General features: G+C 42.6%; 1 protein-coding gene across 1 annotated transcript in view; it reads left to right on the forward strand.

Moving 5' to 3' along the window:
• The window catches only part of LOC137234039 (kelch-like protein 5), a 58,394-nt gene that overhangs the window by 13,104 nt on the left and 17,894 nt on the right, over positions 1-27,396 (forward strand). The window contains exon 5 of the mRNA XM_067757704.1: positions 19,943-20,244. Within this exon, the coding sequence (XP_067613805.1) occupies positions 19,943-20,244 (302 nt within the window). The remainder of the gene's footprint in view (positions 1-19,942; positions 20,245-27,396) is intronic.

Genomic DNA, 27,396 nt, shown 5'->3' on the forward strand with positions numbered 1-27,396 from the left:
CCATCCTTTCGGAGCGATATTTTTTTGTAGTACGTTCGCCTACCGTACAGAGGTTCAAGTTCATAAAGAAGCAACATTAAAATACTACATTTTGTCTAACGGAGGTTTCAACTCGGCGAGTGTATTTTCACCATTTAAAAAGTCTGAGTCGGTATAAAACATGTAGGTCCGCCCGATTTGTAGGGAAAATTTAAAGTAGCACGCCACAAATTGGAAGAGAAACAAGGCCTAAATATGGTTGAGCAAAGTGGCGATCCATAAATTACCTGACGCCCATTTTGTTGCATTTCAAGCCCCCCTGCATCTCAAATGACGAATTGTGTAGCTTGATTGCTTGCCTCCGTGATATAGCATAAAGTTGGCCTTAACCCCCTCCTCCCCAAGGCATTTAACGTAATTTATGGACCGCCCCAACTTTATTAATATTGTTTTAATCCTGGATGTTCCGGAGATTAGACCCTTTTGTCGTGGGAACGTCTTGACCTGAGGCCCGTATCGTGTTTTACGACCAGTCTTCGAAATCCATTTTCTTAAATCACAATATCTGCGAATTGGTGAATCGGATGAATTACATACGTACTCTTTAGATCCATAAGGCCGAACAAACGAATATTTTTGTTGTGTTAACAGTGCTTTGCCCCATTCAATGGCTTCGACCACTCACAAATTGTCATCAAAGTCCTCTTAACAGGAGTCCAAGGAAACTAGCAATTTCAACAGAGGTGGACCATAGTTAGAAGCGTAGGTTCCACATTACAATTGTAAATATGGTGTCTCGCTTGGTAGTATGCTTTCTTCTTCTGCAAGAGTAGGATAGTGTATATTGATAGAGGGTTTCACCGGGCGGAACCTAGCAAAGGCGTTTAGCGATTCTGTTTGGGGTTTGGCCTCCTTATGCCTGTCTGGATCAAACGACTGTGTAGACAGGTGTCAGATGACATCATAGTGCTTACGGTGATTTTCTTTATCCCTCTTGGAGGCGGGGTTAGATCAAGCAGTTTTTTGCTAGGGTGTCTCTGTGTGTGACAATTTAGCTATAACTAAATGGTCAGCATTTCGTTATGCTCTTTAATGTTGACCTTTTTCGCCTTAGTATTTAGATTGTGTTCAGCGATCAGACATCCCGTGGCAGCTCTGAGTATAGCATGTCGGCAGGCTCGCAGTCTCTTCCAGTGTGTGTTTTTAAAACCAAACTGATGACGTGTAACACATGAGCAGCCGGGCAATTGCTTTGTATGTGGTAAGAAACGTTTCTTTATCTTTTCTCCAAGTGTACCGCAAGCGACTTGGGGATTTTGTTGCGGCTTTGTACTTTATATACAATTTCGTTGATATGCGCCTTAAAGGTGACGGTGTAATCGAACTTTACCCCTAAGACGTTCAAAATTTGCGTTTATTTGTTCGGTGAAAGTACCAGGTCGTGCGAGCTGAAGAAACCAGAAAGTCTGGGAGGATAGCAGTTTATTCCAGAAACTAATTCGTCTATTGAAGGGCCAGGTTCGGTTGCCATTATCGTGCAGTCGTCGGCGTAAGAAACAATAGTTGTTGTTGTTGTTGTAGCAGTGCTTCGACCCATCCAATAGGTGCGACCGATCACAAATTGTCATCAATACCATCTAACGGGAGTCCAAGGAAACTTGCTTTTCATTGATTCTGGATAGGTAAGAGTTTAACCTGTTACAATATCCAGATCGAAGTTGAGCTAGATTGACTCGCCTTTCCCTGGGGAGTGTGCGTTCTTCTTATGCAAGTTTTGGGTATTGTTCTTTGAGTACAAGATTCACCGGGCAATTCCTGGCATAGAGGTCCAACGCATGTTTGAGGAGTTCACCGAGGACCTGCTTGTATTTTTTGGCTTCATACGGCTGTGTTCTCAGGTGCCGTATTTCCTCATAGTGCTTGCGGAGATGACTCCTTAAGCCTCTGGGCGGTGTTGGCTCATCAATCAGATGTCTGTTGCGATGCCCAGGTTTCTGGGTATTCAACAGAAACTGTTTGTTCAGCATTTTATTTCTCTCCCTGGTGGGGAGTACTATCGTCTCATTATGTAGGTGGTATTCTGGTGACATAAGAAGACAACCCGTGGCGGTTCTGAGGGCAGTATTTTGGCAGGCAAAAATTCAAACAAGAAATAAATTTGTTTATGAAATAAATGCAGTAAATAAGCATGATTTTCCTGCGCTATTTTCATCAGTATTTTGTGAATAATTTTGAACGAAAATAAAAAAGTTCTAAGTAAACGATAACATGCCGAAGCCGGTTAATTTGTGGCAATATTTTTGGTACATTGGAAAATTGTTGTTGTAATTAGACGTTTCGGTAAATTTTCGCCAGTATTTCAAGCTTGAAAGTATATACAAATTTACATGTATTTTTTTGTTTTGTTTACAAGTTTTTTTAAGTTCTATTTCCGTGAAATGTGCTTTATTTGTGTTTACAATTACATTATGAATTGTTTTGTACAAATGCAAACTGTAGCTATTGTTTTCTTGGAAAACAGATCTACCAACTTTACCACTATTTTAATTTTTCGTCTACCAACATTTTCTTTTTAAAAGTCCGTGCACTGCGTCACCCAAGATTTTGGGGTGTAAGACAGTCGGTAGCGTAGTGCCATTGACGTGGATGTTCAAAATGGTCGACATTTGGGACGTCCAAGTTTTAAATAAGGTCGCCGATTATTTAGTCGGTTATAATGTCAGGTTTTGCGAGGTGAAGAAACTGGAAAGATCAGGGAGGTAGCCGTTTATTTTATTGCATAGCTCATCGATCTTTGGACCTGGGCCTGTGGCCATTATTGTGCAGTCATCGGCGTAGGAAACGATTGTGACTCCTTCCGGTGGTGAAGGTAGCTTAGATATGTAGAAATTAAACAAAAGTGGGGATAGGACACCACCCTGTGGCACCCCTTGTTTAACTCTCCTTGGTTTAGATGTTTCGTTTCGAAATTGCACCGATGCCTGCCGCCCACCCAAATAATTCGCGGCCCACCTTTTAAGACTTGGGGGGGAAGGGTAAACCCTTTCAAGTCTTGCAGTAATGTGCCATGGTTGACCGTATCAAAAGCTTTTGATAGGTCTAGCGCTACGAGTACTGTTCTATGGTGGGGGTTTTGATTTAAACCGCAATTTATCTGGGTGCTGATGGCATTTAGCGCGGTGGTTGTGCTATGAAGTTTTCTAAAGCCACGCTGATGACAGGCTAGTTGCAAATTTGCTTTCAAATAAGGGAGCAAAATGGCTTCAAGTATCTTGGCTACTGGCGATAGGAGAGATATCGGGCCATATGAATCTCCTATGTTAGCTGGTTTCCCAGGCTTTAGTAGCGGGACCACCATGGCATTTATCATTTTTCGGGAATGACAAAGGTGGAAAGAGACAGGTTGAAGACATGTGCTAAATATTTGAAACCCTCTTTAAAAAAGTTTATGAAAGTGCGTTTTTCGGTGACGATGAAGTCGGCGGTTCGCTCAAGCGAAATAAGTGTAGGCAGGTTATCAGATGCCAATTTTACCATCGGCTGCCAGTTGACGCAGTTTACGAGTCCTGCGCTCACGATTTATGAATCTGGCGAACTGTGATAGCTTCCTACCAAACGAGTGCGGGCGTCTCCGTTTATTGTGCAGGACGGCGTTTCTTCTATTTGATCCGCCAACATCTCACCCCTACTCTCCGCCTGCAGGTTTGAATGCCATAGATCGTGATGGGCACTGAAATCGCCTAAGATAATGCGATTATCGCCAGTGAGTAGGGCTCTGATATTAGGGTGGTATCCAATAGGGCAACAGGTGGGAGGAGGAATGTAGATGTTGATGATTTCTAGGTCCGGGATTCCGTCGGGGACATTTCGGGATCATTTGGGGACCCTTTCGGCATCATTTCTGGATGGTTTTCGGGATCCGTGAGGGATCCCATCAGGGGCATTTCGGGACTATTAGGGGATCATTTGGGGACCTTTCCGGCATCATTTCTGCATAGTTTTCGGGATCCGTCCGGGATCCCGTAGGGGTCATTTCCGGACTATTTCGGGATCATTTGGGGTACCTTCTGGCGTCATTTCTAGATGGTTTTCGGGATCCCGTCTTGGTCATTTCGAGACTTTTTCTCAACTGATACGGGATCATTTGGGGACCCTTTCGGCATCATTTCTGGATGATTTTCGGGATGCGTCCGGAATCCCATCAGGGTCATTTCGGTACTATTACGGGATCATTTGGGAACCTTTCCGGCATCATTTCTGCATAGTTTTCGGGATCCGTCCGAGATCCCGTAGGGGTAATTTCGGGATCATTTGGGGTAGCTTCCGGCATCATTTTTAGATGGTTTTCGGGATCCCGTCGGGGTCATTTCGAAACTTTTCCTCCACTGATGCGGGATCATTTGGGGACCCTTCCGGCATCATTTCTGGATGGTTTCTGGGAACCGTCCGGGATCCCGTCAGGGTCATTTCGGGACTATTAGGGGGATTATTTGAGGACCTTTGCGGTATCTGTACGGGAACCCATCGAGGTAATTTCGGGACTTTTTCGGGCCTATTTTGGGATCATTTGGGGACCCTTTCGGCATCATTTCTGGATGGTTTTCGGGATCAGTCCGCGATCCCCTCATGGTCATTTCGGGATTATTAGGGGATCATTTGGGGACCCTTTCGGCATCATTTCTGGATGGTTTTCGGTATCAGTCCGGGATCCCCTCAGGGTCATTTCGGGACTATTAGGGGATCATTTGGGGATCTTTCCGGCATTATTTCTGCATAGTTTTCGGGATCCGTCCGGGATCCCGTAGGGGTCATTTCCGGACTATTTCGGGATCATTTGGGGTACCTTCTGGCGTCATTTCTAGATGGTTTTCGGGATCCCGTCTTGGTCATTTCGAGACTTTTTCTCAACTGATACGGGATCATTTGGGGACCCTTCCGGCATCACTTCTGGATGTTTTCTGGGATCCGTCCGGGATCCCGTCAGGGTCATTTCGGGACTATTAGGGGGATCATTTGAGGACCTTGCGGTATAATTTCTGGATAGTTTTCGGTATCTGTACGGGAACCCATCGAGGTAATTTCGGGCCTATTTCGGGTTCATTTGGGGTATTTTCAGGCATAATTTCTAGATAGTTTTCGAGATCCGTCCAGATCCCGTCGGGGTCATTTCAGGACCTTTTCGGGATCATTTGGGGTACCTTCCGCCATCATTTCTAGATGGTTTACGGAATCCTTCCGGGATCCCCTCGGAGTAATTTCGCGACTAATACGGGATCATTTGGGGACCCTATCGCCATAATTTCTGGATGGTTTTCGAGATCCTGGGAGATCCTCAGGGTCATTCTGGGACTATTTGGGAACCTTTCCATTCTGTATTGTTTCCGGGATCCGTCGGGGATCCCGTCAGGGTCATTTCAGGACTATTAGGGGATATTTTGAGGACCTTTCCGGCATCATTTCTGGATGGTTTTCGGGATCCGTCCGGGATCCCATCAGGGTCATTTCGGGACTATTTCGTTATCATTTTGGGTACCTTCGAGACTTTTTCTCAACCTATACGGGATCATTTGGCGACCTTTCCGGCATCATTTCTGGATAGTTTTCGGGAGTCGTCCGGGATCCCGTAGTGGTAATTTCAGAACTTTTTCGGGATCATTTGGGGTACCTTCCGGCATCATTTCTGGATGGTTTTCGGGATTCGTCATTTCGGGACTTTTTCTCGACTGATATGGGATCATTTGGGGACCCTTTGTGTATCATTTCTGGATTGTTTTCGAGATCCGTCCGGGATCCCGTCAGGGTCATTTCGGGATCATTTTGGGATACTTTCGGAATCATTTCTGTATGGTTTTCGCGATCCGTCTTGGATCCCTCGGGGTCATTTCGGAACTTCTTCTGGACTATGTCGGGATAATTTAGGAACCCTTCCTGGATATTTTCTGGATGGTTTTTGAGATCCGTCCGGGAGCCCGTCAGGGTCATTTCGGAACTCTTCCGGGACTATTTCGGGATCATTTTGGTACCCTTCAGGGATCATTTCTGTGTGGTTCTCTGGATAAGTCTATAATCGTGTCGTTGTCATTTCGGGTTTTTTGGGACTATTCCGGGAACTTTTGAAGAACCTTCCGGGGCATTTCTGAATGGTTTTTGGGATCCGGCCGCTATATCGTCGGGTCATTTCGTGGATTTTTTTGGATAATTTCGGGATCATTTGGGGATCCTATCGGGTTATGAGCTCATTTAGATATTTTTTTTTACTCAATTATAAAAATTAAATGCATTAGACGCGCCGTAGGGCACGAGCAGCAGCGAGTACTTGTTATGGCTTGCTGAGCAGCGGAGCTGCTGGAAGGTATGGGGGGGATCTAGCCCAGAACAAGCTGTCCGATGCAACCATCCCTTGCACGTGACACACTGACAAATTAAATGGGGTTACACTGAAATGACAGCCCTTGGTCGGGAAAAATCCCGAGTCGCTCCGGTACATAGAACCGGCTGCCTTGGAAGCGAAACTATTGTAACTGGTTCTGGTGGCAAATTCAGCTTTTATATGTAGAAATTTAACAGGAGCAGGGATAGTAAACTAACCTGAGGAACCCCTGTTTAATTCTCCTAATATTTGAATCGACGTTTGCCCACCGTTCAGATAATTTCACCCTTTTACTTTTTGCCGTGGGAACTCCCTGACCTCGTCCCATATTATGTAATACGATCCGTTATCGAAGTCCATTTTTAAATCACAACAGCTCTAAAATGGTGAGTCGGAGTAATGACATACAATTTGCCTTGTCCGCATATTTCTTCAAAGGTCTAGACGTTTCACCTTCTAGAATCTCCTGCTTGGTTACCAGCTATATGCGTGTGTATGTGTGAGAACCAACTTCGGCTGGTGACTACATGTGTGTGCGTGAGTTATTCTTCGGTGCCTTTTATGTACGTGTGTAAATGGATTACCACAACAGTATATGACAGATATCTTCCCCAGCGGGTTAGGGGGATTAGAATATACCCGCGGTAGGCCTGTCGTAAGAGGCGACTAAAATACCAAATAGATTCAAGAAGTTGTGTAGCGCAACCCTTCAGGTTGCCAGCGCTATATATAGCTTCTCCAAACCCAATTGTCATCCTCACCTATCCGTGGCGAATCCTGTTTCATTAACAGCCCATGCTCTGGCGATCCCGAACTCCTCGTGGATCTATGGGGTGGGAGGGCGGTATGGCCTAGAAGGTGGCATGTGGTCATAACAAATAGTTCCCGAAATGGTCGGGCTTGGAACGTACCGGATCTTCATCCGGCAAAGGACCATCAACATCGATAACACTCGCCAAAGCCTTCGGAGAGTGTCCTTATCGCTACAACAACAACAACAGATTCATATTAAATATAATTTGAGTGAAATTGGCTTTTCACTCTTGTTTGTATAATGCGACACGGGTCCTGCTATGAATATTAAAAAATACAAGTATATCGACAGCCCCACTGCAAAACCCTGTAAGTCACTATTTTTCCAAAAATAAGGTTCTGAGCCTTCCCCATGGATTGTGGACTTGCGCGCATTAAAATGCAGCCAAAATGGGGTTACAACTTCCCGTTTCTTTTCAGTGGTGAAATGTAATAACCTGTAAGTTTGAAACCTTCAAATCACAATGCAAATCCCTATAAGTTATTGCGACTGAGATGAAGCAAGACCTTGCCTCGAAAATATGAGTATTTTTGGTTTTCTTTGTAATGTAATTATTCAGAACAGGGTTCCCTTCTATTCTACGTCACACTCATCAATTGGGAGTTGTTGTAACACTGGAAAATGAGCTGGTAGTAAGGTGCCTACTGATAAAGAAACTAATGAGTAAAACTAGAGAAGTTATACCGATAAACAAATTATATGAGATATGAGAGAGTAAATAGAGTAATGATAAAAGTTGTTGGTAGTATGAGTATTATTATATGACTATATGCTAAAAAAATACCTCCCTCTTTTCGCCCTGCAACGAAAGAAAGGAAGAAACATTGTAACTAACGTTTATTGCAATCTTACACACTTATTAGTTTATACACTTTTTACATACATATTTACGTTACCGCTTCCTGTGGCTTGCTAGTTAGAAAAATGTTAATTGCTCCTACCTCAGTTCGATCTCCACAGTGGCGCGTTTGATCCGCTATATTAATAAAGTTTATAACTTTTTAAGTTTAAATTAAGTTTAATAATTGTTTTTATTAAAGTTGTGAATGAAAAAAAAAAATCATTTAAATTTTGAAAATGAGTAAAGTTCCTGTGTCATTCCCTTCAAATGAGGCCCTCTCTGTCGATGGAGGGGCTGTCATTGACGATCATAACCACGATTTGAATGAAGAATCCATTCAAGGTGCTACTGTAGATGATTTCGACACTGATTTGGATGAAGAGTACATTCCGGTAGAAACTGATAGTAGCCAGTCAGGTTTGGAAAAGGTTGATGAGCCGGGAGTGACTGGAGCTGAAAACGCAGAAGCTCACCAAGCTCAAAGTGGGCGTGAATTGGCAGTCGAACCAACAGAAATAAAGATGAGAATTTCAAAAGAAACTGCTAATGTAAGGATAAACCAGAAAAAAAGAAGAGAAATGGGTGAAAGTTACCACGGAATCAGAAAAAATAAAGGAGAAAACTGTGGATGGGACTGCAAGGTTGAGCGCCCCTCAAAACAATTACAACCTCCATAGAACTGCAAAAGAAGTTTGGAAGATAAAACGCTCCAGTGCCGCCGATTTTCTGAAGATGATAGGAAGAAAATGCGTAGTAATTTTTGGAAAAGCAAGACATGGGGAGAAAAGAGAACTACTTTTTCGTCTCTGGTGGATGTTGTTAAGCCATTGCAGATCTCTCATCGTAAATACCCTGAAAAAAGTAGAAGGAGCCGAACGTTGTACTACCACCTCAAACTTCAAGAAAAGAGAGTTCGCGTTTGCGCCAAACAGTTCTGTCAAACTTTTGATGTAACCTTTTTGTGAACAGCGATATTGACGAAAATGATCAAAATTTTGCAGACAACAACGAAGAAGTGGAAGTTGGCGTAGCTGAAGAAAGAGTTATCTCCTCAAAAGCGAGGCATAAAATTCCTGCAATGAGAGCAAAGGTTGATAATCTCAATAACTTTTTCAGCAGATTGCCTCGCATGGAGTCGCATTACTGCCGCAAAAATACAACTAAATTTTACCTCGAGCCGATATTCCAAACCAAGAGGGATGTCTACAATCTCTACAAAAGTGAGACTGGGGCATGTGCACTTTCTTACTCAAAATTTGAACAATCAACAACGTCTTTCTCGAAAAGATCAATGTGATCTTTGCGTGAGTTTCAAAGCTGGAAATATTTTGTTGTATGAAGCTCATCAAAAGCGGAAGACAAAATGAAGTTCTGCACGCACAATATCACGGTGTTCAACAACAAGAATCATCATGTTCTATGCTACGTGTGGCATAAGGCTTAGCGTGGAATAACGTCCAACGAATTTGCGACTCTCTTTATGAAATACATCCGTCGGATAGCCCCCACCCTCTCGGAAGGTCAGGACGTGATCCTATGGAGCGATTGAGCAGGATACCAAAATAGGAACCAGAACCTATCGAATGCTCTACTGAAACTAAGTGGTGAGCTCAACATGAATATTATTCAAAAATATCTCGAGGTTGGTCACACTCAGATGGAGTGTGACTCCATTCACGCTCAAATTGAACGCAAATTGAAAAACAAAGTGATATACACACCAGCAGACTATCTGTAAGTGATTCAAAATGCGCGAACCAACCCCTGTCCATATGAAGTTGAGTACTTGGACCACACCTCATTCATGGACTTCTCTAAATTGGGACCAATGGACTCCATCCGACCAGGCCGCTCGACTGGATACTCCAAAGTTTATGACTTGAGAGCCATTAAATACACGCCATCTGGGCAATTTTTTTACAAACTCTCATCCGATGAAGAGTGGACTTTGCTTGAGAAGAGAAGCAGGAAGAACTCATTTGAAGGGATCGTTAGAAGACTGTACAATTCACCATTGAAAATAAAATAGGAAAAATTTAAAACACTTACAGAATCTCAAAAATATGATTCCAAAAGATTATCATGCGTTCTATGACAATCTTAGTCATTAGATTTGAAAAGAGGCACAAACTAGACTTACGGACCTGCTGAACTTTTGTACCTCCAGTTATATAAACTTGCTAGTTTCTTTTTTTGATGAATTCATTAAGTTCGAATAAAGTTTAAGTACGTTAATAAGTGATAACTATTTATTCTCCAATGCGTGCAAATACCCGTAAGTTTGCAATAAATCTGGTGTATATTCCTGTAAGTAACAAAATTTAGCGTAGGAGGCTTATTTGGGTAAATACATAAGCAACATTGGCTCCAGAAATTGCATCGTTGCTTTTAATATGGCATTGAAAAAAGTTCGGTTCATATAATAAAATTATCACAGTTTTTTCTCTCTCCTGAAAACTTTTTGGTTTTGAACATACAGGGTTTTGCAGTGTGGCTGACGATATATTTGTTTGCATTTATTTTAAAATAAAAAAATTTTGCAGACTGGAACCATTTATCAATATTAGAAAACTGAGAACTTATGGCAGAAGTGGGTTGATATTAGCATAAATTTTGAAAGTTTTGGAGTAATTTTTATCGGTGAGAATTCAATTTTTGTGGGTGGTTATCGTGACGGCCATCGCGTTAATGAAGTACGCATCTGGAATTTCAAAACAAAAACATTTAAACAGTTGCCAGGAATGAATTTACCACGATCCTATCGTTGTGTTCCAATATTAAATGAAAAAATCTATGCAATTGGTGGATGTTCTGACGGATTTGGAATTTCAGGATCAGTAGAAATGTAAGTACGTTTTTGACAATGTTAACATAAAACGAATCAAAGCTAAATTCGTACGGAGGAAGATCGCTGTCGAAGGCAAGCGAGTTTTTGCTATATTTAACTATTCCGCACATCATACTTTTTCAGGTATTCCGTTTCTAATAGATGGAAGTCAGTAAGTAATATGATTACACCACGTTTTGGCGCTTGCGCAGTTGCTTTCAATCACAAAATTTATGTAATGGGTGGATATAATGGAAATAAATTGAAATCTGTTGAATGCTATGATCCCATGACGAACTGCTGGACTCACTGTGTTGATATGAATGAAAGACATCATTTTGCTAGTGTAAGTGCAAAAACAAATAATAAATTGTTATATGTACATGTATACATAACTAATTTCATATAATTACTATCTTCAATATATTTTAGGCAACTGTGCACAATGAACAAATATTTGTATTGGGAGGATACTCTGGCGCAGTGGAGCGTTACGACCCACAGATTAACAAATGGACCGAGGTTAATAAAACATACAAATTTGTATTGCAATTTTAAAAATCTTAACGCACATCAACCTCTTTTTTGTAGATTTGTTGTTTGAGCAACGAGTCTTGGCTAACTGGTCCCATTTTTATCGACAATCAATTGTGGGCTGTGGGTGGCGTAGATTCTAATTGTGTTTCAATTTACTATGAACAAAATGATAAATGGATCGTTAAGAGCAAAATACCTCAAAAAGACGAATACTATTGTTTTACTGTACCAAAAGTTCTACTTAAAAGTGAATAATAATTGTGAAAGTTAAACAAAATATACGTAAATACTCACACAAATTATTGAAGGTGATGTCTCATTTCTTTGTAAAAAACAGGTGATTTTCCGATTTTTAAAAATATTTCATATCGGGTTACACTTTCCCTAAATACTTCACATTTTTCATTTGAACTTTGAAAAGTCCACAATCGATTAAATCCGGGGAGGGCGTCAGATGAATTTCGACGACGGGCAACTATTTTTATTATACCACCCTTTTTAATTCGAAACTTCGCATTTTATGAACGAACGTGCTGACTTAGGAGTGCGAAGTACACAAGTTTCAGAAAAACGCACTTTCATAAATTTAAAAATAAAACTTTGAACTTATGTATGTGCGCCAAAGTATTTTGATGTCACTTCTACCGGACTGTATGTAATATTTGTTCAATGAGCCAGACAAGTACGAGTTTTTTGAATATCTCAATTCTTGCGGCACCTAGCGTGAATTTTTTTTACTAAAGCGGTTTCTATTTCTGTATGTCATATATGTTTTCCAAATATGAGCCAAATCGGACCCCAAATACGATCTTTTGACTATCTCGATCCCTGCGCCACCTGGCGGCGATTTTTTTCATGTGTCGCTTTCAATTCATGTATGCAATATGTGTTCCAAATATGAACCTAATCGGAGCACAAATACTATTTTTTTAATATCTCGATCCTTGCGCCACCTGGCGGCGATTTTATTTGTCGCTTTCTATTCATGTATATAATGTGTTACAACTATGAGCCAAATCGGACCCCAAATACGAGTTTGTTAAATATTTCGATCCATGCGCCACCTATCAGAGTTTTTTTTTTATTATGTATCGCATTGTCATCGGGTTCTGAACTATATTCCAAGTTTCAAGCTTGTAGCTTATCGGGAAGTTAATTAAATTTCAATTACAAAATTCGTAACGCTCGCTACACAGAGTCAAGCTAAACAAGTATGAGTGTCCAAGCTCAGGTGTAACCGAACATTATATAATCAGCGTGAGCTTCAATTGTACAGTTAATTTCAGATAAATTACTTTTCTATATAACACGTGGCACCGCCCATAAAAAAATTGTCTCCCTCTTACAATACAACTTGGTAAGTGAAATATCATTGACACAATACTATTTTTCGCCAAGATATAGCGTATTTAATTATTGTTAAAATTTGGCTTTACCTTTTTTTTTTTAGTGGTCGTGTTCGTCATCCGATTTTGCTAATTTTTATTTAGCACACATATAGTAACAGGAGTAACGTTTCTGCCAAATTACAGCTTGCAAAACTTTTAAATTACCTTCTTTTAAAAGTGGGCGGTGCCACGCCCATTGTTCAAAATTTTACTAATTTTCTATTCTGCGTCATAAGATCAACCCACCTACCAAGTTTCATCTCTTTATCCATCTTTGGTAATGAATTATTGCACTTTTTCGGTTTTTCGAAATTTTCGATATCGAAAAAGTGGGCGTGGTTGTAGTCCGATGTCGTTCATTTTAAATAGCGATCTGAGATGAGTGCCCAGGAGCTTATATACCAAATTTCATTAAGATACCTCAAAATTTACTCAAGTTATCGTGTTTACGGGCAGACGGACGGACATGGCTAAATGAATTTCTTTTTTCGCCCAGATCGTTTTAATATATAGAAGTCTATATCTATCTCGATTAGTCTATGCCGTTACGTGAACCGTTATGAGAACAAAATTAATATACTCTGTGAGCTCTGCTCAGCTGAGTATAATAAAATAGTTTAAAAACAACAAGAGTATACCGATTCTGCAAGAACATAACTCCCACTAAAGCAAAGGATTCTACAAGTTGGTGCGCTACTCAAATTTCGACACCTTTTAAACCAGAAAAAATTATTGTAGGTTAACATCACCACCAACAACAACCATAGGTTCATATGCAAAGATGATTATTCTGTTATAAAAAGGAGTTCCAACTTTGATGGGCTCTACCGCCTATATATTAGGGTTTATTACTTAGTTATTTAGATTAAATACCGATATACCCACAATCTCACCTTACACTAATGTCACTGTATTCCTCCTTTCAGAAACGGCAACTTGTCTAAACCTGAGTTGATATCGATGAGAACTTTTAATTTAGCTTGTCGAGACCATAAATATCTAGTATCTACCAGGAGCCGTATCGTCACTTCCGATCACGGATCGAAGACTATTTTCGATTATATAGAAAAATAAAAAAAACAAGAAAGGAAGGCTAAGTTCGGGTGTAACCGAACATTACATACTCAGTTGAGAGCTGTGGAGACAAAGTAAGGGAAATCACCATGTTGTAAAAGGAACCTAGGGTAACCCTGAAATGTGTTTGTATGACAAATGTATGAAATGGAAGGTATTAAAGAGTATTTTAAGAGGAAGTGGGCCATAGATCTATAGATGGACGCCATTTAGGGATATCGCCATAAAGGTGGACCAGGCCTGACTCGAGAATTTGTTTGTACGATATGGGTATCAAATGAAATGTGTTAATGATAAGTTCTATAGGTGGACGTCTTTTCGAGATATCGCCATAAAGGTGGACCAGGGTTGACTCTAGAATTTATTTTGTACGATATGGGTATCAAATAAAAGGTATTAATGAGTATTTTAAAAGAGCGTGGGCCTAAGTTCTATAGATGGACGCCTTTTCGAGATATCGCCATAAAGATGGACCAGGAGTGACTCTAGAATTTGTTTGTACGATATGAGTATCAAATGAAAGGTGTTAATGAGTATTTTAAGAGGGAGTGCGCCTTAGTTCTATATGTGGACGCCTTTTCGGAATATCGTTATAAAAGTGGACCAGGGGTGACTGTAGAATTTGTTTGTACTATATGGGTATCAAATGAAAGGTGTTAATGAGTATTTTAAAAGGGAGTGGGCCTTAGTTCTATAGGTGGACGCCTTTTCGGAATATCGTTATAAAAGTGGACCTGGGTTGACTCTAGAATGCGTTTGTACAATATGGGTGTCAAACGAAAAGTGTAATAAGTTTTTTAAAAGGGAGTGGGCCTTTGTTCTATGGGTGGATGCCTTTTCGAGATATCGCCATAAACGTGGACCAGGGGTGACTCTAGAATGCGTTTGTACAATATGGGTATCAAATGAAACGTGCTAATGAGTATTTTAAAAGGGTGTGGGCCTTAGTTCTATAGGTGGACGCCTTTTCGAGATATCGCCATAAAGGTGGACCAGGGGTGACTCTAGAAATTGTTTGTACGATATGGGTATCAAATGAAAGGTGTTAATAACTATTTTAAAAGGGCGTGGGTCTTAGTTCTATAGGTTGACGCCTTTTCGAGATATCGACATAAAGGTGGACCAGGGGTGACTCTAGAATTTGTTTATACGATATGGGTATCAAATGAAAGGTGTTAATGAGTATTTTAAAAGGGAGTGGGCCTTAGTTCTATAGGTGGATGCCTTTTCGAGATATCGCCATAAAGGTGGGCCAGGGGTGACTCTAGAACTTTTGTGTACGATATGGGTATCAAATGAAAGGTGTTAATGAGTATTTTAAAAGGGTGTGGGCCTTAGTTCTATATGTGGACGCCTTTGCGAGATATCGCCATAAAGGTGGACAGGGGGTGACTCTAGAATTTGTACGATATGGGTATCAAATGAAAGGTGTTAATGAGTATTTTAAAAGGGCGTGGGCCTTAGTTCTATAGGTGGATGCCTTTTCGAGATATCGACATAAAGGTGGACCAGGGGTGACTCTAGAATTTGTTTATACGATATGGGTATCAAATGAAAGGTGTTAATGAGTATTTTAAAAGGGACTGGGCCTTAGTTCTATAGGTGGATGCCTTTTCGAGATATCGCCATAAAGGTGGGCCAGGGGTGACTCTAGAATTTTTTTGTACGATATGGGTATCAAATGAAAGGTGTTAATGAGTATTTTAAAAAGGCGTGGGCCTTAGTTCTATAGGTGGACGCCTTTTCGAGATATCGACATAAAGGTGGACCAGGGGTGACTCTAGAATTTGTTTGTACGATATGGGTATCAAATGAAAGGTGTTAATGAGTATTTTAAAAAGGAGTGGGCCTTAGTTCTATATGTGAACGCCTTTTCGAGATATCGCCATAAACGTGGACCAAGGGTGACTCTAGAATGTGTTTGTACGATATGGGTATCAAATTAAAGGTATTAATGAGGGTTTTAAAAGGGAGTGGCCCTTAGTTGTATGTGTGAAGGCGTTTTCGAGATATCGACCAAAATGTGGACCAGGGTGATCCAGAACATCATCTGTCGGGTACCGCTAGTTTATTTATATATGTAATACCACGTACAGTATTCCTTCCAAGATTCCAAGGGCTTTTGATTTCGCCCTGCAAAACTTTTTCATTTTCTTCTACTTAATATGGTAGGTGTCACACCCATTTTACCAAGTTTTTTTCTAAAGTTATATTTTGCGTCAATAGACCAATACAATTACCATTTTTCATCCATTTTTTCGTATTTGGTATATAATTATGGCATTTTTTTCATTTTTCGTAATTTTCGATATCGAAAAAGTGGGCGTGGTCATAGTCGGATTTCGGCCACTTTTTATACCAATACAAAGTGAGTTCAGATAAGTACGTGAACTGAGTTTAGTAAAGATATATCGATTTTTGCTCAAGTTATCGTGTTAACGGCCGAGCGGAAGGACAGACGGTCGACTGTGTATAAAAACTGGGCGTGGCTTCAACCGATTTCGCCCTTTTTCACAGAAAACAGTTATCGTCCTAGAAGCTAAGTCTTTACCAAATTTGACAAGGATTGGTTAATTTTTGTTCGACTTATGGCATTACAAGCATCCTAGACAAATTAAATGAAAAAGGGCGAAGCCACGCCCATTTTGAAATTTTCTTTTATTTTTGTATTTTTTTGCACCATATTATTACTGGAGTTGAATGTTGGCATAATTTACTTATATGCTGTAAAGATATTAACTTTTCTTTTAAAATTTGAATTAAAAAAAATTTTTTTTTAAAAAGTGGGCGTGGTCGTTCTCCGATTTTGCTAATTTTTATTAAGCAGACATAAAGTAATAAGAGTAACGTTCCTGCCAAATTTCATCATGATATCTTCAACGACTGCCAAATTACAGCTTGCAAAACTTCTAAATTATCTTCATTTAAAAGTGGGCGGTGCCACGCCCATTGTCCAAAATTTTACCAGTTTTCTATTCTGCGTCATAAGCTCAACTCACCTACCAAGTTTCATCGCTTAATGCGTATTTGGTAATGAATTATCTCACTTTTTCGAAATTTTCGATATCGAAAAAGTGGGCGTGGTTATTGTCCGATATCGTTCATTTTAAATAGCGATCTGAGATGAGTGCCCAGGAACCTACGTACCAAATTTCATCAAGATACCTCAAAATTTACTCAAGTTATCGTGTTAACGGACAGACCGACGGACGGACGGACATGGCTGAATCGAATTTTTTTTCGATACTGATGATTTTGATATATGGAAGTCTATATCTATCTCTATTCCTTTATACCTGTACAACCAACCGTTATGCAATCAAAGTTAATATACTCTGTGAGCTCTGCTCAACTGAGTGGACGGTAAACGTGACCGCCATCGCATATTATTAATTCGAGTCACCATTTGAGAGATATTGTGATTTTAAAAATGCCTTTCGATTACGGATGTTGTTGTTGTTGTTGTTGTAGCGATTAGGTTACTCCCCGAAGGCTTTGGGGAGTGTTATCGATGTGATGGTCCTTTGTCGGATACAGATCCGATACGCTCCGGTACACAGCACCATTAAGGTGCTGGCCCGACCATCTCGGGAACGATTTATATGGCCACATTGAACCTTCAGGACATCCCTCCCTCCCCATCCCCAAGTTCCATGAGGAGCTTGGGTCGCCAGAGCCTCGTCTGTTAGTGAAACGGGATACGCCGCTCGAAGGTGAGGTTGACAATTGGGTTGGAGAAGCTATAGGTTGCGCTACACAACCCCTTGAATCCCTTCGATTACGGATCGTACATTATTGTATCTACTATGACTATAACTATGTTACTTTTAATAGTTGTAAGAGAGAGGTTGTGCCATTTAAAACAAAATTGAAAATACAGTTTGCTCATGTGAGGTTTTTGGGAGTGTAATCGATGTTGATGGTCCTCTGCCTTATTCTTAGCCCCCAAACCCACTGGGGGTAAGGCGTGTCATTGTTGTTGTTGTTGTAGCAATGCTTCGCCCCACCTAATAGCCGCGACCGATCACAAATTGTCATCAATATCCTCTAACGGGAGTCCAAGGAAACTTGCCGTTTGTAACAGGGGTGGACCATGAGGAAAGGGGTGTTAGAGGCGTTGGTTCCACATTACAATTAGAGAGATGGTTGGTGTCATGTGGGGACACATTGTAAGCGGGGAATACATTTTGTATGTCGGGGTTGATTCTGGATAGGTAAGAGTATAACCTGTTACAGTATCCATAACGAAGTTGAGCAAGAGTGACACGCGTTTGCCTGGGGAGTATGCGTTCCTCTTCCGCGAGTTTTGGATACTTTTCTTTAAGTACTGGATTCACCGGGCAATCCCCGGCATCAAGGTCCGACGCTTGTTTATGGAGTTCACCAAGGACCTGCTTGTGTTTTTTCGCTTCATACGGCTGGGTTCTCAGGTGCCGTATTTCCTCAAAATGCTTACGGAAATGACTCCTTAAGCCCCTAGGCGGTGCTGGTTCATCAATCAGATGTCTGTTGGGATGCTCAGGCTTCTGGGTATTCAACAGGAACTGTTTGGTCAGCATCTCATTTCTCTCCCTGATGGGGAGAGTCATTAATAGCCTGTTGTTGTGACATCAATAACTCTTGGACATTTTTGAAGCGCTTTTGAAGGGACATTTCTTAGCGCGCTCGCCTACCCTTATTCTTAGCCCCCAAACCCACTTGCGGTAAGGCGTGTCATTAATAGCCTGTTGTTGTGACATCAATAACTCTTGGACATTTTTGAAGCGCTTTTGAAGGGACATTTCTTAGCGCGCTCGCCTACCCTACCGAGGTTCAAGTCCCTAAAGAAACAACAGTAAAATACTTTAGAAACATATTTTTCTAAACGAGGTTTCAACTCCGCGAGTGTGTTAAAAAGTTATATGCGAAAATTCATCTGCCTTGCGTTTACTTTTCGGAGTCGGTACAAAACATTTACATAGGTTCGGCCGATTTGTAGGAAAAAATTAAAAGTAGCTCATGCTTGCTGCTTTTCAACCCCCTCCCCCCAGCGTGACGTCACGTAATATTAGGATCGCCGGCAAGTTATTAATATTATATTGTAGCGAATTTTCACATCACTAAATAAATGCACAACCACAAAAACATTAAAGCAAGCTACATAAACACATTAATCATCATTTACCCACATACATACCAGGCAACGAAGAGATAACTCACACACAGATGTCATCAGCCGAAGTCGTACTCACATATACACACGCATATGGCTGTGCGAGAGACTATAAACTACAAATATACATGCACATATATGGCTGGTAACCAAGCATGAAGTTCGCGAAGTTACTAGACCTTAGGAGAAATGGATGAACGAGGCAACAGAGAGCATAAAAGCAGCGAGATCTGAGTAGTCAGTAATCAGTTTTGATTTAAGCACGCTATTGGTTGTGAAGTATAAGTGTTATTGTGAAGTACTTTCAAAGTAGTCTAATAAAGACCATATTGCATTATTGGAGATTGGAGTTATTTATTCAACAGTTTAGCGATTCGAACGTTTGCAGAAGGTGTAAAATAAGCGGAGTTTCCCAACATTTGGTGCAATATTATCCTGGTTGTTCCGGAGCTTAGATCGTTTTTCCGTGGGAATGTCTTGACCTGGCGCCCGTATGGTGTTATATGATCCGTTTTTGAAATGAGTTTCTTTAAATCACAATAGCTTTGAAATGATGAATCGGATAAATAGAGCTTCTCTTCCAATTTGCGTTGTGCTCCTCTTGATTTTCCCCACAAATTGCCGACTCCGAACGGCATCTGCTAGGCAGATGAGTTTTCACTGAGAGCTTTTCATGGGAGAAATACACCCGGAGCGCTTGCCAAACACTGCCGAGGGGCGACCCAGCTTAGAAAAGTTTTCTTCTAATTGAAAAACCTTATTTCTAAAATATTGGTGTTGCTTTGCCCGGGGTGTGAACCCAGGGCATAAGGTGTGGTAGGCGGAGCACGCTACCATAACACCACGGTGGCTTTTCATTCGTGTTTGTATAATACATACGTTATGGGTCCTTCTCTGAACATTTAAAATTACAAGTATATATTTGTTTGCATTAATTTTAAAATAAAGAAAAATTTACAGACTGGAACCATTTATCAATATAACAAAACTGAGAACCTATGGCAGAAGTGGGTTGATATTGAAATAAATCTACGCGACTATGCAACAATTTTTATGGATGAAAATTTAATTTTTGTGGGCGGTAAACGTGACCGCCATCGCAGTAATGAAGTGCGCAGCTGGAATTTCAAAACAAAAACATTTAAACAGTTGCCAGGAATGAATTTACCACGATACCATCATTGTGTTACAACATTAAATGAAAAAATCTATGCAATTGGTGGATGTTCTGACGGATTTGGAATTTTAGGATCAGTAGAAATGTAAGTACGTTTTTGACAAGAAAATGTTAACATAAAACGAATGAAAGCTAAATTGGTACGAAGGAAGATCGGTGTCGAAGGCAAACGAGTTTTTGCTATATTTAACTACTAGCCTTTACCCGCGGCCCCGTCCGCAAGGAGAAAATTAAATATATGGGATATTCACGTTAGCCTGCTTATCAAGTTATCTGTTTAAAAAGATGTTTCTGTCTAATACATTTTATTTTTGTAATTGAGTAAAAAAAGAACTAAATGAGCTGATAACCTGATAGGATCCCCAAATGATCCCGAAATTATCCAGAAAAATCCACGAAATGACCCCGACGCTATCGCGGACAGATCCCGAAAACCATCTAGAAATGCCACGGAAGGGTCTCCAAAAGTTCCCGGAATAGTCCCAAAAAACCCAAAATGACAACGACACGATTCTAGACTTATCCAGAGAACCACAAAGAAATCATGCCTGAAGTGTACCAGAATGATCCCGAAATAGTCCCGAAAAAGTTCCTAAATGACCCTGACGGGCTCCCGGACGGTTTTCAAAAATCAACCAGAAAATATCCAGGAAGGGTCCTTAGGGGATCCACGACGGATCGCGAAAACCATACAGAAATGATTCCGGAAGGGTCCCAAAATGATCCCGTAATAGTCCCGAAAAAGTCCTGAAATGACCCGGAAGGGATCCCGGACGGATCCCGAAAACTATCCAGAAATGATCCGATACCAGTCGATAAAAAGTCCCGAAATAACCCCGACGGGATCCCGGACGGATCCTCAAAATCATATAGAAATAATGCCGGAAGGTACCCCAAATGATCCCGAAATAGTCCCGAAATGACCCTGGCAGGATCCCGTACGGATCCCGAAAACCATCCAGAAATGATGCCGAAAGGCTCCCCTAATTATCCCGTATTAGTCCCGAAAAAGTCCCCAAATGACCCCGACGGGATTCCTGACGGATCCCGAAAAGCATCCAGAAATAATGCCGAAAGGGTCCCCAAATCATCCCGTATTAGTCGAGAAAAAGTCCTGAATTGACCCCGTCGGGATCCCGGATGGATCCCGAAAACTATCCAGAAATGATGCCGGAAGGTATCCCGAAATAGTTCCGAAATGACCCTGACGGGATCCCGGACGGATCCCTAAAACCATCTAGAAATGGTGCCGGAAGGTACCTCAAATGATCCCGAAATAGTACCGAAATGACCCCGACGGGATCCCGGACGGATCCCGAAAACCATCTAGAAATGATGCCGGAAGGTACCCCAAATGATCCCGAAATAGTCCCGAAATTACCCCGACGGGATACCGGACGGATCCCGAAAACCATCCAGAAATGATGCCGGAAGGTACCCCAAAGGATCCCGAAATAGTTCCGTAATGAACCTGACGGGATCGCGAACGGATCCCGTAAACCATCTAGAAATGGTGCCGGAAGGTATCTCAAATGATCCCGAAATAGTACCGAAATGACCCTGACGGGATCCCGGACGGATCCCGAAAACCATCTAGAAATGATGCCGGAAGGTACCCCAAATGATCCCGAAATAGTCCCGAAATGACCCCGACGGGATCCCGGACGGATACCGAAAACCATCCAGAAATGATGCCGAAGGCGTCCCCAAATGATCCCGTATTAGTCGAGAAAAAGTTCCGAAATGACCCCGACGGGTTCCCGGACGGATCCCGAAAAGCATCCAGATATGATGCCGAAAGGGTCCCCAAATGATACCGTATAAGTCGAGAAAAAGTCCCAAAATTACCCTGAAGGGATCCCGAACGGATCCCGAAAACCATACAGAAATGATGCCGAAAAGCTCCCCAAATGATCCCGTATAAGTCGAGAAAAAGTCCCGAAATGACCAAGACGGGATCCCGAAAACCATCCAGAAATGATGCCGGAAGGGTCCCCAAATGATCGCGAAATAGTCCCGAAATGATCCCGGAATAGTCCCGAAAATGTCCCAAAATAATCCCGACGGAATCCCGGACGGATCCCGAAAACTATACACAAATGATTCCGGAAGGGTCCCAAAATGATCCCGGAATAGTCCCGAAAAAGTCCAGAAATTACCCCAGCGGGATCGCGGACGGATCCCGAAAACCATCCAGAAATGATCCTGGAAGTGTCTCGATATGACCCAAACGGGATTACAAATAGGGTGAAGATAATTATAAAACCATGTTAATAAGGCAACAGGCGCGTTGGAGCGAATGAAGAGTTACAAAGAAACATAAAGGTAAAGCTAACAAAAGGGTGCTAGTAAAAACAATTGAAGGAGGGAGGATGGCGGGAGGAGGAGAGTACCACTGATCGTTTTTCCAAAATTGTTTAGACCTCGATCTGTATGAGCCAGATACCAAAAATTATTGATTTTAGGACAAAATTTACATTGAGTTATAACAATTTATAGATTTTGCACGAGAGGGGAAAGGAGGGGTGGGGGGGGGGGGGGGGGGGGTGTATCACTGCTCACTTTGTAAGCCCTCGACTTATTTCACCCATTGAGTTTGTAATATTGGTGAAGGTCAGTATACGTAAAGTTATAATGTGTAAAAATTGTTAAAAAGTAATTATTCGAAGGGGTCGTCCCCCCCTTTCCATGTTCGAAAAAAATTTCGCCAGTAGCCTATTATCTCTGTCCCAAATTTCATCAAAATCCGTGAAGCCGTTCTGGCGTGATTCAGTCGCAAAGACAAAAAAATATAATAATTAAATTATAACTGTTCCTAGGGGGCGGAGACCACGCCCCTTTTGAAAAATATATAGCTAGTAGATCCTTCTAGACTATTGGCTATATGCATGCCAAAGTTCATACAAATCCGTCCAGCCGTTCTTGCGTGATTGAGTCACAAAGACAAACGTCTGGACAAACATCCAAACATCCAAACTTTGCCATTTATAATATACTAGCCTTTACCCGCGGCCCCATCCGCAAGGAGAAATTTAAATATATGGGCTATTCGCGTTAGCCGAAATGGCTCCTACGGCATCCCGGACGGATCCAGAAATTATCGTGGAAGGGTCCCCAAATGATCCCAACATGGTCCCGAAATGACACTGAGGGATCCGGCAAACCATCAAGAAATTATGCCGAAAGGGTCCCAAAATGATCCCGAAATAATACAGAAAGTCACGAAACGACCCCTAGAGGAGCCCCAAATGATCCCGTATTAGCCCCGAAAAGGTCCCGAAATAACCCCGACCGGATCCCGGACAAATCCCGAAAACCATTCAGAAATGATGCCGGAAGGAATCCCAAATGATTCCGACGGGATACCGAACGGATACCGAAAATCATCCAGAAGTGATGCCGGAAAGGTCCTCAAATGATCACCTAATAGTCCCGAAATGACCCTTAAGGGGTCATGGACGGATCCCATAAACCATCCAGAAATGATCCCTATATATTCCCGAAAAAGTCCCGAAATGACCCTGACGGGATCTCGAACGCACCCCTAAATGACCCTGACGGTATCCCGGACAGATCCCGAAATCCATCCAGAAATGATCTTGGGAGGGACCCCAATTGATCCCGAAAAAGTCCCGAAATGACCCTGACTGGACCCCGAAAGGATTCCGAAAACTATCCAGAAATGACGCCGGAAAGGTCCCCAAATGATCTAATAGTTCCGAAAAGACCCTGACGGGATCCCGAACGGATCCCGACAACTATCTAGAAAAAGTCCCGAAATGACCCCGACGGGATGCCGGACGAATCCCAAAAACCATCCAGAAATGATGCCGGAAGGGACACCAAATGATCCCGAAAACGTCCCGCAATTATTCCGACGGGATCCTGAACGGATACCGAAAACCATCCAGAAGTGATGCCAGAGAGGTCCTCAAATGATCACCTAATAGTCCCAAAATGACCCTGACGGCATCCCGGACAGATCCAGAAATCCATCCAGAAATGATCTTGGGAGGGTCCCAAAATTATCCGGAAATAGTCTCGGAAAAGTCCAGAAATTACCCTGACGGGATCCCGGACGAATCCTGAAAACCAATCTTAAATGATGCCGAAAAAGTCCCGAAATGACCCTGATGGGACCCGGAAAGGATCCCGAAAACTAACCAGAAATGATGCCGGAAAGGTCCTCAAATGATCTCCCAATAGTTCCGAAAAGACACTGACGTGATCCCGAACGGATCCCGACAACTATCCAGAAATGATACCGAAAGGGCCCGCAAATGATCCTGTATTAGTCGAGAAAAAGTCCCGAAATGACCCCGACGGGATGCAGGACGAATCCCAAAAACCATCCAGAAATGATGCCGGTAGGTATCCCAAATGCTCCCGAAATAGTCCCGAAATTACCTCGTCGGCATCCCGGACGTATCCCGAAAATTATCCAGAAATGATTCCGGAAAGGTCCCCAAATGATCCCTTAATAGTCCCGAAATTACCCTGATGGGATCCCGAACGGATCCCGAAAACCATCCAGAAATGATGCCGAAAGGGTTCCCAAATGATCCCGTATTAGTCGCGAAAAAGTCCCGAAATGACCCCGACGGGATCCCGGACGGATGCCGAAAACCATCCAGAAATGATGCCGGAAGAGCCCCCACATGATCCCGAAAAGGTCCCCAAATGACCCCGACGAGATCCCGAAAACCATCCAGAAATTATGCCGGTAGGTATCCCAAATGATCCCGACATAGTCCCGAAATGACCCCGTTCGGATCCCGGACGGATCCCGAAAACTATCCAGAAATGATGCCGAAAGGGTCCCCAAATGATCCCGTATTAGTCGAGAAAAAGTCCCGAAATGACACCGACGGGATCCCGAAAACCATCCAGAAATGATGCCGGAAGAGCCCCCAAATGATCCCGAAAAAGTCCCCAAATGACCCCGACATGCTCCAGAAAAAGTTCCGAAATGGCTCCGACGGGATCCACGACGGATCGAGAAAACGATACAGAAATGATTCCGGAAGGATCCCAAAATGATCCCGAAATAGTCCGGAAATGAGCCAGATGGGATCCCGCACAGATCCAGAAATGATTCCGGAAGGGTCCAAAAACTATCCCGGAAAAGTAACAAAAAATCCCGAAATGGCTCCTACGGCATTCCGGACGGATCCAGAAATGATCTCGGAAGGGTCCCCAAATGATCCCAAAATGGTCCCGAAATGACCCTGTTGGATCCGGCAAACCATCAAGAAATTATGCCGGAAGGTCCCCAAATGATCCCGAAATAATACAGAAAAAGTCACGAAACGACCCCTAGAATCCCCAAATGATCCCGTATTAGCCCCGAATAGGCCCCGAAATAACCCCGACGGGACAAATCCCGAAAACCATCCAGAAATGATGCCGGAAGGGATCCCAAATAATTCCGAAAAAGTCCCGCAATGATTCCGACGGGATCCCGAACGGATACCGAAAATCATCCAGAAGTGATGCCGGAAAGGTCCTCAAATGATCACCTAATAATCCCGAAATGACCCTTAAAGGGTCCTGGACGGATCCCGTAAACCATCCAGAAATGATCCTGATATAGTCCCGAAATGACCTCGTCGGCATCCCGGACAGATCCCGAAATCCATCCAGAAATGATCTTGGGAAGGTCCCAAAATGATCCCGAAATAGTCCCGAAATGACCTCGTCGGCATCCCGGACGGATCTCGAAAATTATCCAGAAATGATGCCGGAAAGGTCCCCAAATGATCCCCTAATAGTCCCGAAATTACCCTGATGGGATCCCGGACGGATCACGAAAACCATCAGAAATGATGCCGGAAGGGATCCCAAATGATTCCGAAAAAGTCCCGCAATTATTCCGACGGGATCCTGAACGGATACCGAAAACCATCCAGAAGTGATGCCGGTAGGTATCCCAAATGATCCCGCAATAGTCCCGAAATGACCTCGTCGGCATCCCGGACAGATCCCGAAATCCATCCAGAAATGATCTTGGGAAGGTCCCAAAATGATCCCGAAATAGTCTTGGAAAAGTCCCGAAATTACCCTGACGGGTTCCCGGACGAATCCTGAAAGCCATCCTTAAATGATCCCGAAAATGTCCCGAAATGACCCTGACGGGATCCAGAAAGGAATCCGAAAACTATCCAGAAATGATGCTGGAAAGGTCCTCAAATGACCCCTAATAGTCCCGAAATGACCGTGACGGGATCCCGACAACAATCCAGAAATGATGCCGAAAGGGTCCGCAAATGATCACGTATTAGTCGAGAAAAAGTCCCGAAATGACCCCGACGGGATCCCGGCCGAATCCCAAAAACCATCCAAAAATGATGCCGGTAGGTATCCCAAATGATCCCGAAATAGTCCCGAAATGACCTCGTCGGCATCCCGGACGGATCCCGAAAATTATCCAGAAATGATGCCGGAAAGGTCCCCAAATGATCCCCTAAAAGTCCCGAAATTACCCTGATGGGATCCCGGACGGATCACGAAAACCATCCAGAAATGATGCCGAAAGGGTTCGCAAATGATCCCGTATTAGTCGCGAAAAAGTCCCGAAATGACTCCGACGGGATCCCGGACGGATCCCGAAAACTATCCAGAAATGATGCCGAAAGGGTTCCCAAATGATCCCGTATTAGTCACGAAAAAGTCCCGAAATGACCCCGACGGGATCCCGGACGGATCCCGAAAACCAACCAGAAATGATGCCGGAAGAGCCCCAAATGATCCCGAAAAAGTCCCCAAATGACTCCGACGAGATCCCGGACGGATCCCGAAAACCATCCAGAAATGATGCCGGAAGAGCCCCCAAATTATCCCGAAAAAGTCCCCAAATGACCCCTAGGAGATCCCGAACGGATCCCGAAAACCATCCAGAAATGATGCCGAAAGGGTTCCCAAAAGATCCCGTATTAGTTGCGAAAAAGTCCCGAAATGACCCCGACGAGATCCCGGACGGATCCCGAAAACCATACAGATATGATGCCGGAAGAGCCCCTAAGTGATCCCGAAAAAGTCCCCAAATTACCCCGACGAGATCCCGGACGAATCCCGAAACCCATCCACAAATGATGCCGAAAGGATCCCCAAATGATCCCGTATTAGTCGCGAAAAAGCCCCGAAATGACCCCGACGGGATGCCGGACGAATCCCGAAGACCATCCAGAAATGATGCCTAAAGGGACCCAAAATAAGACCGAAAAAGTCCCGTAATGAT

Source organism: Eurosta solidaginis, chromosome 5 (assembly GCF_040869045.1).
Source record: "Eurosta solidaginis isolate ZX-2024a chromosome 5, ASM4086904v1, whole genome shotgun sequence".
Classification (NCBI taxonomy): domain Eukaryota; kingdom Metazoa; phylum Arthropoda; class Insecta; order Diptera; family Tephritidae; genus Eurosta; species Eurosta solidaginis.